Source organism: Dermacentor variabilis, chromosome 9 (genome assembly GCF_050947875.1).
Source record: "Dermacentor variabilis isolate Ectoservices chromosome 9, ASM5094787v1, whole genome shotgun sequence".
NCBI classification, from domain to species: Eukaryota; Metazoa; Arthropoda; class Arachnida; order Ixodida; family Ixodidae; genus Dermacentor; species Dermacentor variabilis.
The window spans coordinates 145,780,245-145,792,786 of NC_134576.1; the positions used below are offsets into that span (position 1 = coordinate 145,780,245).

The 12,542-nt window shown below is 44.0% G+C and overlaps 1 protein-coding gene across 1 annotated transcript in view; it reads left to right on the forward strand.

Annotated features, from left to right (window-relative positions):
* Window positions 1-12,542, forward strand: part of LOC142557760 (transcription elongation factor A protein 1-like) — a 35,119-nt gene that overhangs the window by 14,927 nt on the left and 7,650 nt on the right. Inside the window, exon 6 of the mRNA XM_075669844.1 lies at window positions 4,254-4,472. Within this exon, the coding sequence (XP_075525959.1) occupies window positions 4,254-4,472 (219 nt within the window). The remainder of the gene's footprint in view (window positions 1-4,253; window positions 4,473-12,542) is intronic.

A 12,542-nucleotide genomic window follows, 5' to 3' on the forward strand; every position in this document is an offset into this window, starting at 1 on the left:
CTCTGCTCCACATCGTTTTCTTTAGATTATCAGCATCAGAGCGAAAGTGTCGTGGCAACCACAGCACGCCACCAAACCAGTACTCCTTGTAATAGTGTGTGTAAATCCGTGAACTGATTTGTTTCTTAAGCTAACTGCAAGTTGTTATTTAACCAAACCCTTCTTCATGAAGAATTTGACTGCTCATTCGAAAAAATATGCCTGATACAAATTTTTAGTAATTCAAGGCCCAAGTCCATTAACATACAACATGCTAAATTTATAATGTTGCGAACCACTTTTTGGGCCACAGCATATTATGTTGAGGAGGCCCCAGCACGCAAGTAGCGCCAGACGCTGGCTGTTACGCAGCTGGCGCCAGGCCAGCAGAGTAGCCATGTTGATGTACTGGTCGCATTCCTATTGTCTGGGTGACCACCTATGTCACTCAGCCATGACTCCACCCCTGCGCGTCTTACCCCCCTCCCTCCATACAAAACAACAAAAGGAAGAAAAGCTTTTGCTTTGTGCAGTATCATGCAACTTGTCAGCCATCTTCAGGCGCCTTGTAACTTCATCAGGAGCCAGCAATTACACACGACCCAGTCTTGCCGCGTTAGCAAGTTCGATGGCATTCGCTTCAATGGGGAGCCTTATCTCTGTATTCCACGCATTCAGTTGTCTTCGGCACCCTATGACAATTAGAAACTTTTGTGCATGTGCACCAGTCAGAAAAAAAAATGTAAACAGATTCTATTATCTTGTGCAAATAATGCCCTATCACAATGCACCAATGAAAGAAACTCGAAATAACCAGCAGGATGTTGAAATGTTGGGCTTGAACCATGCAAAGCATGCAGCTCACTGCTGCCAAAATGGGCACGAAGCAAGCGCGCAAGTGATTAAAATAAAATTCGGGTCAGCCAATAGAAGCGCTCTCTGCTCGCCATGTGACTGCAGTAGTGAATCGCAACGCTAGTGGTCCCTTTTCACAATACTTCTGCTGTTTTTATTTCTACATTGAGAAATACAGCGCTGCAGCTGTATGAATGTCTGATCTTTCATATTAACAGTTGTAGTATTAACGGCGATACCAAAATGGCGGCCCTGCGCCAACAGTTAGCTGCCTTCGCTTGATTAGCTGTGCGATAGCGCCTTCTGAAGCCTGATTTTCTTCTCGAATTCAAAGACAACACACTAAATAAGTGCAATTGTCTGAAATTCGGCTGTGTATTTCTTCCAGATATCTCTCCACTAGATAAAGGAAGGTCTTATGATCGTAAAAAAAAAAAAGAAAGAAATACAAAAATTAGAAATTTTGAGCAAGTCAGCCATGCCATTTATGCCATTTCTTTTTCTTCACCCTCCCCCACCCCTCGAGGTTCTACTGTACATTCTATTGCGTACTTAGCAGTGCATGCAAAGCTCTGGCTGGTGCCTTAGCACGCTTTGTAGCATTAACCCTTTGAACGTTGATTTTTTTTGCCAAATGCAACCCTCCAGAGTCGTTTTTTAGGTTGCAGATTTAAAGTCTTCAGATTGACCTATTTCGAAAGAAATGTGGTGCATTTAGTGACCATGAAGTGACAAAAATATTTACCGTAGGCAAACATGTGGAAGAGATCCTCCAAACAGCAGTAAACACGGTCGAAGGGTACATCAGACGCAAGGCACTGAGATGTTCTTCGCAAAAATCAGAACTTCTGCTCTATAGACCCACATGCGGGGGTCGAAAAAGCATTGAGGAAAGGCCGGGCACTGTGGTCACAGTAGAAGGCACCAGTATACCTATAGTGGAGAGCCTGAGAATACTGGGATTCCGCATATCTGAAAACTGCAACAATGGAGAAACCATTAGACTACTGGACAGTAGTGTTCAACAAACAATCAGACTAATAAAGCGGATATTCAACAGAACTATGGCATGAAAGAGCACAATGTCATCCGATTAATAGAAACATTTGTAATCGGTCATGTCATGTATGTGGTCCCTTACCTTAGCCTTGGGACTTCTGGCAAATACGTCAAATGAGAAGTCCCTGGCACCCGGTGTGCATAACACACTAGACAAACTTATTGAGGCCCAGAGAGTGGCACGGCATGAAAGACTCGCACAGAGTTTGACGGAGAGACACATCTTAGACAACGTCGGAATAACCTACGAAGCACAGCATGGACTGCGGAGGGACTTCCCAAGGAAAATAAGGGAACATCTCTCAATATCCCCAATCCCCAGAAACATGCACCCGGAGTTCCGCAATGATAGAAGAATCGCAAGAGCGAGCGCTCTCCACAAAAGATTCCGTAGTGCTGGGGACGTAATCTATGTGGACGCGGCTGAGTACACAAATAGACAGAGTATGTCAATAGTTGCTACGAGTCTAGAGTGTGACTCCGGAGTTAGTGGCACTGTAAAAACAGGCACGGCAGAAGTGGTGGAGGAGGCTGCCTTAGCACTAGCAATAGCCTCCACGGAGGCTAACATCGCAGTCAGCGACTGCAAGACCACCGTCAGAACTATGCCAAGGGAAGAATCTCGCCGGAAGCATTAAGAATATTAACTAACTTTTGTGAAGATCAAGATGTTCACATTATATGGGCGCCCGCACACAGCTCCCTTCCCAGGAACGAAATAGCACACAGCCTGGCTCGAGAACTGATGGACCGAGCAGGTGACACGCAAATACTGGAAACGGAGAGAGACTGGGTGACCAGCTTTAACGAGGTCACCAAACACTATAAATTGGGAAGGGCCCATTTCCCCCGGCACACTCCTCACTAACCAGACAGCAAGCGACGGCATGGTGCTTCTTACAGATACATATCCGAACCCAGTGGCCTACCACCGCTACTACCCGGACCTTTACACGGATAGATGTAGATTCTGGCAAGAATGGGCAGACCTACAACATATTGTTTGAATTTTTCTTCGGATGCCCGCACAGAACAAAACACATAAGACAGGAGAGCTGTGGGAGTCTGCATTGCTCAGCTGTGCACCGGAAGACCAACTTGAGGCAATCCAGCAGGCCGAAGATGCCGGCAGGGCCTAAGGGCTCGAGACGGTCATCTAGGTATAGAGGGCTAGGTCTCATAAATCTGCTTTACTAAAATAAAGTTCATTCCTCCTCTGTGGGTAAGCATGCATTGCTTATTCATGGGTACAGGTAGGTTTCCGTAATTACATTCAGTAACAATAAAAGGGTACATACACTGAAATAGAAATATTCCGAATCAGCACTTAGGTGGTAGTCCACATCGGAGGAATCACTGCTCAACTCACTTCCAGCTGAGCAAGCAGTGTGTGCGCCATGGCATAATCAAACCGTGTGAGCGCATGCAAGAAAACTCGATGGTTGTGCATTCATCAGAAAAACAAAACATGTCAGAAACTTGGAGTGTTCCTTTGTTCCATCGCCAACGAGGGGTAATCAGTTTTCGTGAATCAAGTTTCAAGAAAAGAAACGCAGGCATGGCAGCATCGTTTGTGTACGGTGGCATCGTTTTTCTGCACCAGCAACTGCCTGTGAAGAAGTATAATCGCACCCCATTAGAGCAACAAACGGGGAGCATCTAGCGGTGGCCCTTTGAGAGACTCAAAACTAGATAGACAATAGCCAACGAGATGAAACCAAAACTAACCGCCGCACGCCCCCACATGTGCGTATGTGCGAGTGGTCGCTGAAATGCCAGCATAAAGAACCCTTGGAATGAAAACCAAGAGACAATGGAGAAAATAAAAAATTACTTCTATCCACACAGGGTGGCGGCACTTGCTGGGCAACAGCGAGTTGAAAAATTTGTTTTTTAAATATACAACATCGACCATTTGGTATTTGTTTGCGGCACCGTATATTTACAGCATTGACCATCAAAGGGTTAATTAAATTAAATTCTGGGGTTTTTTACGTGCCAAAACCACAGTCTAATTATGAGGCTAACCGTAGTGGGAAACTCCAGATTAATTTCTACCACCTGGGATTCCTTAAAGTGCACCCAATGCACGGTGCACAGCCGTTTTTGCATTTCGCCCCCATCGAAATGCAGCCGCTGTGGCTGCGATTTGATCCCACGATCTCGTGATTAGCAGTGCAAGGCCAAAGCCACGAAGCGACCATGGCTGGTGGCCTTGCAGCTTTCACTGCACTGCAAGTTGATGTTGAGCTGTAGCATAAGTACCAGAGTTCTATTTTATAAGTTGAGAGAAACTTTGGTGCATTTATATTCACGGGAAGACTTGCCACATGTCTCACCTCTCTGCACCCAATCTGCAGGAGATGGCGAGTGATGACATGAAGCAGCTGCGGCAACGCCTGACCAAGGAGGCCATCAACGACCACCAAATGGCGACGACTGGCGGTACCAAGACTGACCTGCTCAAATGCGGCAAGTGCAGGAAGAACAATTGCACCTACAATCAGGTGCAGACACGCAGCGCTGATGAACCCATGACCACTTTCTGCTTCTGCAATGAGTGTGGCCACCGGTGGAAGGTATGCAGGAGCCACTGTTATCTCACACACTATGGTACATCACTTTTAGGGATGCTTTCACTTCTGTATGACAACATCCAGCACTATGCCTCATTCAAGCGTCGATGCTATTGGTTCTTTCAGTGAAGGCACACCTTATGTTACATTCCTATAAGTGATCAACTGGTAATACAGCCCTTAGAAGCTATGAGGATTAAATGTTTGTGAATAGACATTTCTTTCACTTGCACAGCTCACTAACATGAGGTTATGGCCTTAATGTATACATATTAATGCTACCATTCTGTGAGATTATCTGGACTGAGCCACGAACATCTAGGTGTTGAGAATTCTGCTGATGTGTCTGCCTGAAGCTTCAGTTGAGTAGTTATCACGTACACTTAAACCTCGGTATAATAAGTCGGTAAAATTGGCAATTCTTTTGTTACAACGAAATTTTGTCGTATTGGAATTGAACCTTTTATGCAGATAAGTGCAGTAGCCAATGGATTTTGCACAAGGGACTGCAAAATTTTCCTAATTGTCAGGCAATTAGAAGAAAGCACATTTGAACGAAAAATATTTTTTTTTAAATTGAGAGTTGGGGGCGATGGAAGATATGGTTTCTTACCTTGTTGCCCACAGTGGGACAATACTATCATGAAAAGCACCGGCAGCTGGGAGTGAATGCTTTGTCTGCCTCTCGCTTCAGCGCGTCTTGGAAGCTCGAGATTATGTAACCTGTAGTACTAAACACATGGGGAAGACAGCGCACATGATGTGAAGGCACCTCGGCATGCCAACTCTTCGCACACGCAGCAGATTACCTGTAAAACAGGGCGTGCGGGCTGCGTATGTGCTCAGCCACGATGACAACCATACGCAGCCACCCCTACACTAGAAAGGTGACATGTGCCAACCTGCCCTCCACTTCCTACCGACCCCTTTCCACCCTCCCCTTATCCTCACGCCTGCTTGATCACGTTACCGCGAGCTTGCTCCCCTCTGCCTTTCCATTTTCGCTTTTGGGAAGTTGGCGCTCATCAAGCCACCATCCTTCTTGGCTCACCCTCACATGCTTTCACTCGCACTCAAAGCATACAATGCGCAAGTCAGGATAGGATCTTATTCCATAGCAGAATGTTAAGAGTGCATAGCAAAAATCTTATTGCACTTAGACTTTGTATGGAACGTGACGTTGCTCTGCTTGAGTAGTCACTCTTGGTCGTGCCACGCAGTTTGAGAGGTGCATTCACAAGCAGCCGCTTATAATTCAACCACTTCACCATCTGCGTCTGCGAAAGTTTCCATTTATTGTCTTGGTATTCCTGCGTTAAGTTCATTATACAGCAGTCTTCACACTCCTGTTAATTCGATTTTTTGGTCAATTCGATCTCGACTAGAGGTTATGTCCAGCACCAATACATCTCTATGGGCCCAAACTTCCCTTCTTTCAATCTCAAAATTCGCCTTCACCGGATTATTCGAACTTGTCTGATCAGCTATGTCGTATAACAGCCGTAGTATGCGGTCAAGCATACCAAGAATGAAAAAGGGCCACTGTCACGGGATACAGTATGCGTTTCCTAACTATACAGGGGCATATGGGCCATCTCCAGTCACAGTATGAGCATCTAGATGCCAAATAAGCATACTGGCAGCCATTGAGGGCTGTTCCTGACGTTGTTGTGGTGATTTGAACACTCGTTTCGCCCCTCATATGTGTTTCACATATGAGGTCACAAAAGGGCTTTGGTACACGTTCCTAAGAAGCGTAAAAAAACCATATGTGTTTTGGGAAAGCTAGCGAAACGGAAGGCTGTAAAAAAAAAAAAAAAAACGGAAGTTTAGGGGACATTTAAAGCCAACAAAAAAGCGGTGGTCCACCTAAAAGTCTGAAGACCTACCAGTAAACTTATTAGGCGTCTCGGTGCTCGTACTGTGACCGGAGCTGGCATATGTGCATGTGTAAATTAAGGAACACACGCTATGTCCCATAACACTGGAACCTTTTCCTGCATCATATGTCTTTCCGCATAACAACGGTGTATCGCGGCGAAGCTAACTTTAAAGGCATGTGCTGCTAAGCCAACAGCATGTGTCGACGTTATTTCTGCTGTTTGTTTAATCCGACCAGTTTTGTCAAGCCCATCAGGATCGAATTAAAAGAAGTTGACTGTATCGCAATCATGTATAAACCATCTTTGTTATATTGATGTGCTAAATACACGCTGTTCTATGAACAAGAAGTTATAAATTTGTTCTAGCGAGAATTTCTTTGCATTGAAGTTCGTTATATTTAGGTTTAACTGTACTGTAACAAGGCATTACTGAGCATTCAGAAATCTATTTTAAGTATTTACACATTTCAAGCACACCCCTGGTTCTAACTTGTACCCTATTTTTGTATATTTAAATAACAAAATAAAGGTGCACCAGAATTTAATATGTGCCCGATTCATAAATGAAAAATATAGCATGCACCCCCACCCCCACTGCATTCGCCATCAGAAAAAACGAGATATGCAGAATTTACTGTCACACAAGGGAAGCTTCTTCTTTTTTTTTATTGGAAATGAGCTATTGCCATGAAAGGAGCTTGCTGTCATTGCCATTTGCACTTCATTGGCAACATATAATACTGATACAATCTCGACCAGTTGAGGTGCGGATCATGATGATGAAAAAATAGAAAGAATATATTCAATTCATTCGTGCTTGGCTGTGGCTCTCTCCGAGTCTCGAGCAGTTCAGCCTAACACGGGGGGGGGGGGGGGGGGGGCACGACAGCCTTAACCCTTTGAGGGACGATTTTTTTCCACATATGCGACCGCCCAGGGTCGATTTTTTTTTATTGCAGATTTCAATTCTTCTTAGGGACATATTTCGAAAAAAAAATTCACCACAATTTTTCCTGGGTGACCATAAAGAGAGAAAAAAATATTTTGCATTGGTATATATGTACTCTTCATTCATGAATAATAACAATAAAAAAGGAAATAAACTTATAAGAATTAAAAATTCGATGCATTTTTATACACACAGTTCAAGGCCTTGAAAATGCGCACACGAGAATATTTCGCAAGACTCAAATGTTCCTGCTCTTACACTAATATCTAATATGTACATCAATAGCGTAATCAAACTGCATAGGTGCACACAGTCAAGAAAACTGTGTGGTTATGTGCCCATCAAGAAAGCTAAACATGTGACAAACTTCCGCTAATCTTCATCTTATCACCAACCAGAGGCAATTAGTTATCGCAAGTGTCAAAAAAAAAAAAAAAAGCAGCGGAAACGCATGCATGGCGGCATCCTTCCTATGCGCACCCCTGTGAGCACTAAACGAGTGAGAAAGAGGCGGTCGTCCTTTGAGTGATTAGTAATGAGATAGCCATCAGTTTTGCAAGCGCAAGAAGCCGAAACTGCCAGCGAAAACAAAACCCAAACCTCCACCTGCCCGCGCACGCGCCAATGCGCGGGCAATACTATATATGTGTGGGAGCGAACTGGCGCTAAAACAAACTATGCAATGAAAACCGAGAGAGGGGGGCGCGTGAAAAAAATTCCCTCTATTCCCACATAGTGGCAGCACATGACAGAAAAGAAAAGGTTAGAAAATGGGCACGCTTTTTAAACATACAGACAGTGCCGTAAATATACGGCATCGACCATTTTCGGACTTGTTTGCGGCGCCGTATATTTACGTCATTGACCCTCAAAGGGTTAAATAACCCCTCGCGTACAGCGGATGCAATCGGTGGAGAGGTCCCAGTCGAGAGGGTCATTCACTTCTTGTGGTCTTGTAGTAGTCAAAGTGCTTGGGGTTACACTCATAGAGGCGTCAGTGGCCACATGTTCAGCGCAGTCTTGTGTCCCCTTATCAGGTTGCGAAGTCGACGACCTCCCCCCCCCCTTCGTGTCCTCCCTTTCGTGTCCGCTCAGGTCGTGGTAGGAGCCGTAGGAGCATACGTCGGCGCATCTGGTGCCGAGTCATGCGAACTCTCGGAAAGTGAGTCTCTCCGAAACTGATTGACCGTTGAGAACAAGATGTTTTACTTGGATTTGGAAAGCTTGAATGGATTTTCTCAGCATACCCTTCAAAACATAGTTGTGGCGTTCTACGAAGCTGATAGTTTTAATCTTTGTGCAGCATATTTTTCTCAGCCATGAAGATACGTTGCCAATGGCTCCTTAAAATTAAAGCTAGCAGAAGGGCGCTGTTCTTGCTTAGTCAACCTAGTAGTTGTTGGCCATATTCAAGTCACTAGACGAGCCAGACTAACCGCATCCCATGGCTCTGTCTGCAGTTTCTTAACGTGTTAACCCTTTGAGAGTCTATTTTTTTCGCCATATGCGACCACCCAGGGTTGATTTTTTTTATTGCAGATTCCGATTCTTCTAAGGGATCTGCTTCGAAAAAAAATTACCGTAATTTTTCTAGGGTGACTGTAAAGTGAGAAAAGAATATATTGCGTTGGTATATATGCACTCTTCAATCATGAATATCAACAATAAAAAAGGAAATAAAAGTATCAGAATTAAAATTTTGATGCATTTTTATGCACATAGTTCAAGGCTATGAAAATCCACACACGAGAATATTTCGCAAGCCTCAAATGTTCCTTCTCTTACACCAATACGTATGTCCATAGCGAAATCAAACTGCGTAGGTGCGCGCACTCAAGAAAACTGTTTGGTTGTGTGCCTATCAAAAAAAGCAACACGTGTGACAAACTTCCGCTAATCTTCATCCTACCGCCAACCAGCTAGGGCAATTAGCTTTCACGAGTCTTTAAAAAAAAAAAAAACGGAAACGTATGCACGGCGGCATCCTTCCTATGCACACCCCTGTGAGCACTAAACGAGCGAGAAACAAGCGGTCACCCTTTGAGCGATTAGGAACGATATAGCCATCAGTTTTGCAAGCTTAAAAAGCCGAAACCGCCCGTGAAACAAAATCCAAGCGGCCACCCGCCCGCGCGCACATCAATGCGCGAGCGGTGGTATATAGATTCGTGGGAGCAAACTAGCGCTAAAACAAACCATGCAACGAAAACCGAGAGAGGGAGGCGTGCGAAGAAAGTTCCCTGTGTCCCCACATAGTGGCAGCACATGACAGAAAAGAAAAAGTTAGGAAATTGGCGCGCTTTTTAAACGTACAGACGGCGCCGTAAATATGCGGCAGTGACCATTTTCGGACTTGTTCGCGGCGCCGTATATTTACATCATTGGCCGTCAAAGGGTTAAACTACATCATTGCCTCTGGTGAGTTTGCTGGCTGTTGTTGCTGGATTCGTTTACTCGCACCAATCAAACCGCTTCAGATAGCTCCAACTGCACTGTCATACTTTGTACCAACAAAGGTCGCATTAAAGCGCGGGATGTGCCGGGCAGTGAGAATAAGCAGATGGCCTCTGTTCAAGGTTCCTATGGCACGTTGCCTAAGAAATACACATCAAATGCAAGCACTGGCTGTACTTTCATCTACCTGTAGCGGTAACATGGCATTGGCCAAATTATGGACTCATCGGCCACATGCAACTGTAAAAGTGTAAAACAACACACTGACAAGCCTTTTTGGCCACTTGTGGAATAAATGCTTCTTTTTTTCTAGTAGATCTATTATCTGGATTCACTTTTCGGTTAGATTAGTAGGTGATCTCTTCTGAATCCAAACACATTCAATCCTCAATATAGCAAACCTCAATTTAACAACATTTTAATTGTAACAAGCTATGTTCATTTCTTAATCTTAGTTCTATTAACAACTGCATATTTTCTTGTGATTTAACAAAGTAATTTCATGACATGGTTTCGATTTAAAGGGCCCCTCACCTGGTCTGGTCACTTTGAGCTGACAAATGCAGCGCATACAATGTACACAATCGTGTCTGCTAAGTATTACATCACTACGCACCACAGAAAGGGCTGAAATTTCAAATCAAACGCCATTTGCCCTTCTCCTCGCGGGCGTCCTGGGCCCAGGCTTAGAGGTGACGTACATGCGCAAGTGCGCCTACGTACATGTATATGCTGTGGCGTTGGTCATAGTGACATGTGACTGTTAACGTGAATCTGCTATTTGTGTAATCTGTGCTTCAATAGACGAATTATAGTTTAGAGAAATAGTAAAACACACAAACCTAATGTCTGTCTTATACTGACTTATACCGCTAGTCAGGTGTTCTTGTGCACAGCGTGCAAAATCGTGCACTGCGCAAAACGAGACAAACACAACAGCTTGCGTGTGAAACCATCAGCAGAAGTATGTCGAACAGCAAAAAAGGGAGGGGGGAAAATGGAAAAGGGGGAAAAATCATTTTTGTTCTAGAAGCTTGAAATACAAATAACCAGCACACAATGGAGCACGTACACAGGTTGGGCGTGTTTGCCGAGAGTAAATGCAGGACGATTATAGCTTAAGTTTACTTTCTTTAAGGACAAGCAAATCATTCAAGCCTCTACACACAAGCACACAGCTCCCATGCGACACAGAGGTATTTGAATTCACATCTGACTTGCATTCTAACATGAGTAATTACCTTCAAACTGATTGCATCTTTCTAAACTACTCTAAAGCATTTGATCCTGTTGCTCACTCTCAGCTCATTTCAAAATTATCTGCTCTTGGACTTGGCTCACAAATGCTATCTTGGCTTCGAAATTTTTTGACATCTCATAGGCAGTTAACAGCAGTAAATGCTTCTTCTCTTTCTGATGTGCCTTCTAGCATTCCACAGGGTACTGTTTTGGGTCCTCTGCTTTTTCTAATTTACATTAATGGCTTACCCTCTAACATTTCCTCCTGCATGCGACTATTTGCCAACGATTGCATTACATAAAGAGCTATTAAAATTCCTAATGACCACACCTGCCTTCAAAACGATCTTAACCAAATCCATTCCTGGCGTTGTAATCGGTTAATTACCCTCAGCTTGTCAAAGTGCAAAATAGCTTCATTTTCTTGTAAACAATCAAATTAAAATTTTGCTGCTCAATAAAAAACTCTCCAGTGGCTCCGGGGCAGTCACATAAGTACTTGGGCTTAAATCTCGTGTCTAATCTTTCATAATATGTCTGATACACAAATACATTCACGGCACAACACAACACAAATTGCCCGTTGTAACCCCTCTTTGTCCTTCTAGATGTCTTCATAATCATCTCAGCCTGAAGCGAGTGTTTGGTAGAACCAAAGCATTTAATTCCTCAGCGTTGCCACAAGCCATTTCACTCTGGAATAATTTTCCTGATAGCCTTGTCTCCATCACTAACCGCTAAACATTCCGCTAGAATTTGTGCACTCACTTCCTGTAAAGTTGTGTGTTAAGTATTGTATAGAATTCTTATAGTCATTAACAACGTTCATTTGTTCCTGTTTATGCTTTATGTAATTTTGTTGTACTTCCTCCCCTGTAACTCAATGTTCCTGTTGGAACCTGTGCTGTATATATATATAAATAAAGGTGGGGCCTGTGACGTATGCATCATGTGACCCTCAAGCTCCAGCATGGGAGAATGCAGGGAAGGAATTTCGCTTGTGGAGGCTAATTGGGGCAAGTGGAGACAGTGTTATGTTGGTGGTGATGCTCACCTCCTGAAATAATGGGTTTGCAGCACTGAAATATTTCTGTCTTGGCTGTTAAGAAACCAATTTGAAAAATTCTTGCAGTAGATTGGTCCCTAGAGGGCACATAACAACTTCCAGCATATAACTGAAATTTTCTATGTGGCCCGCTGAGGGGCCCTCTAAGGAAGTTTTCGGCCACTTCAAGCATGTACACGGAGCCTGTATGGCTGCTAAACCTCTCAGAAAACTATAGAGATGTCGACCGAAGCAAAAGTAATTTGCAAGCGCCCTTCCACATAAACAAATTAAATGACAAAATCACCGTCAAAAATAGTGCTCACCAGGATGTGATACCGCTGCACGATTTGTATGTTGGTAAACAACTTACGGAGGCCATGCACCATATTGCAGCTCGGAGTGCTTGGAGAAACACGAGAATTGACTATGTCTTCAGTGCAAGGGGGGTTGGGAAAAAGATGCATGTGCGGTAACATGATTGAGCAGGCACTAAGGAGGTG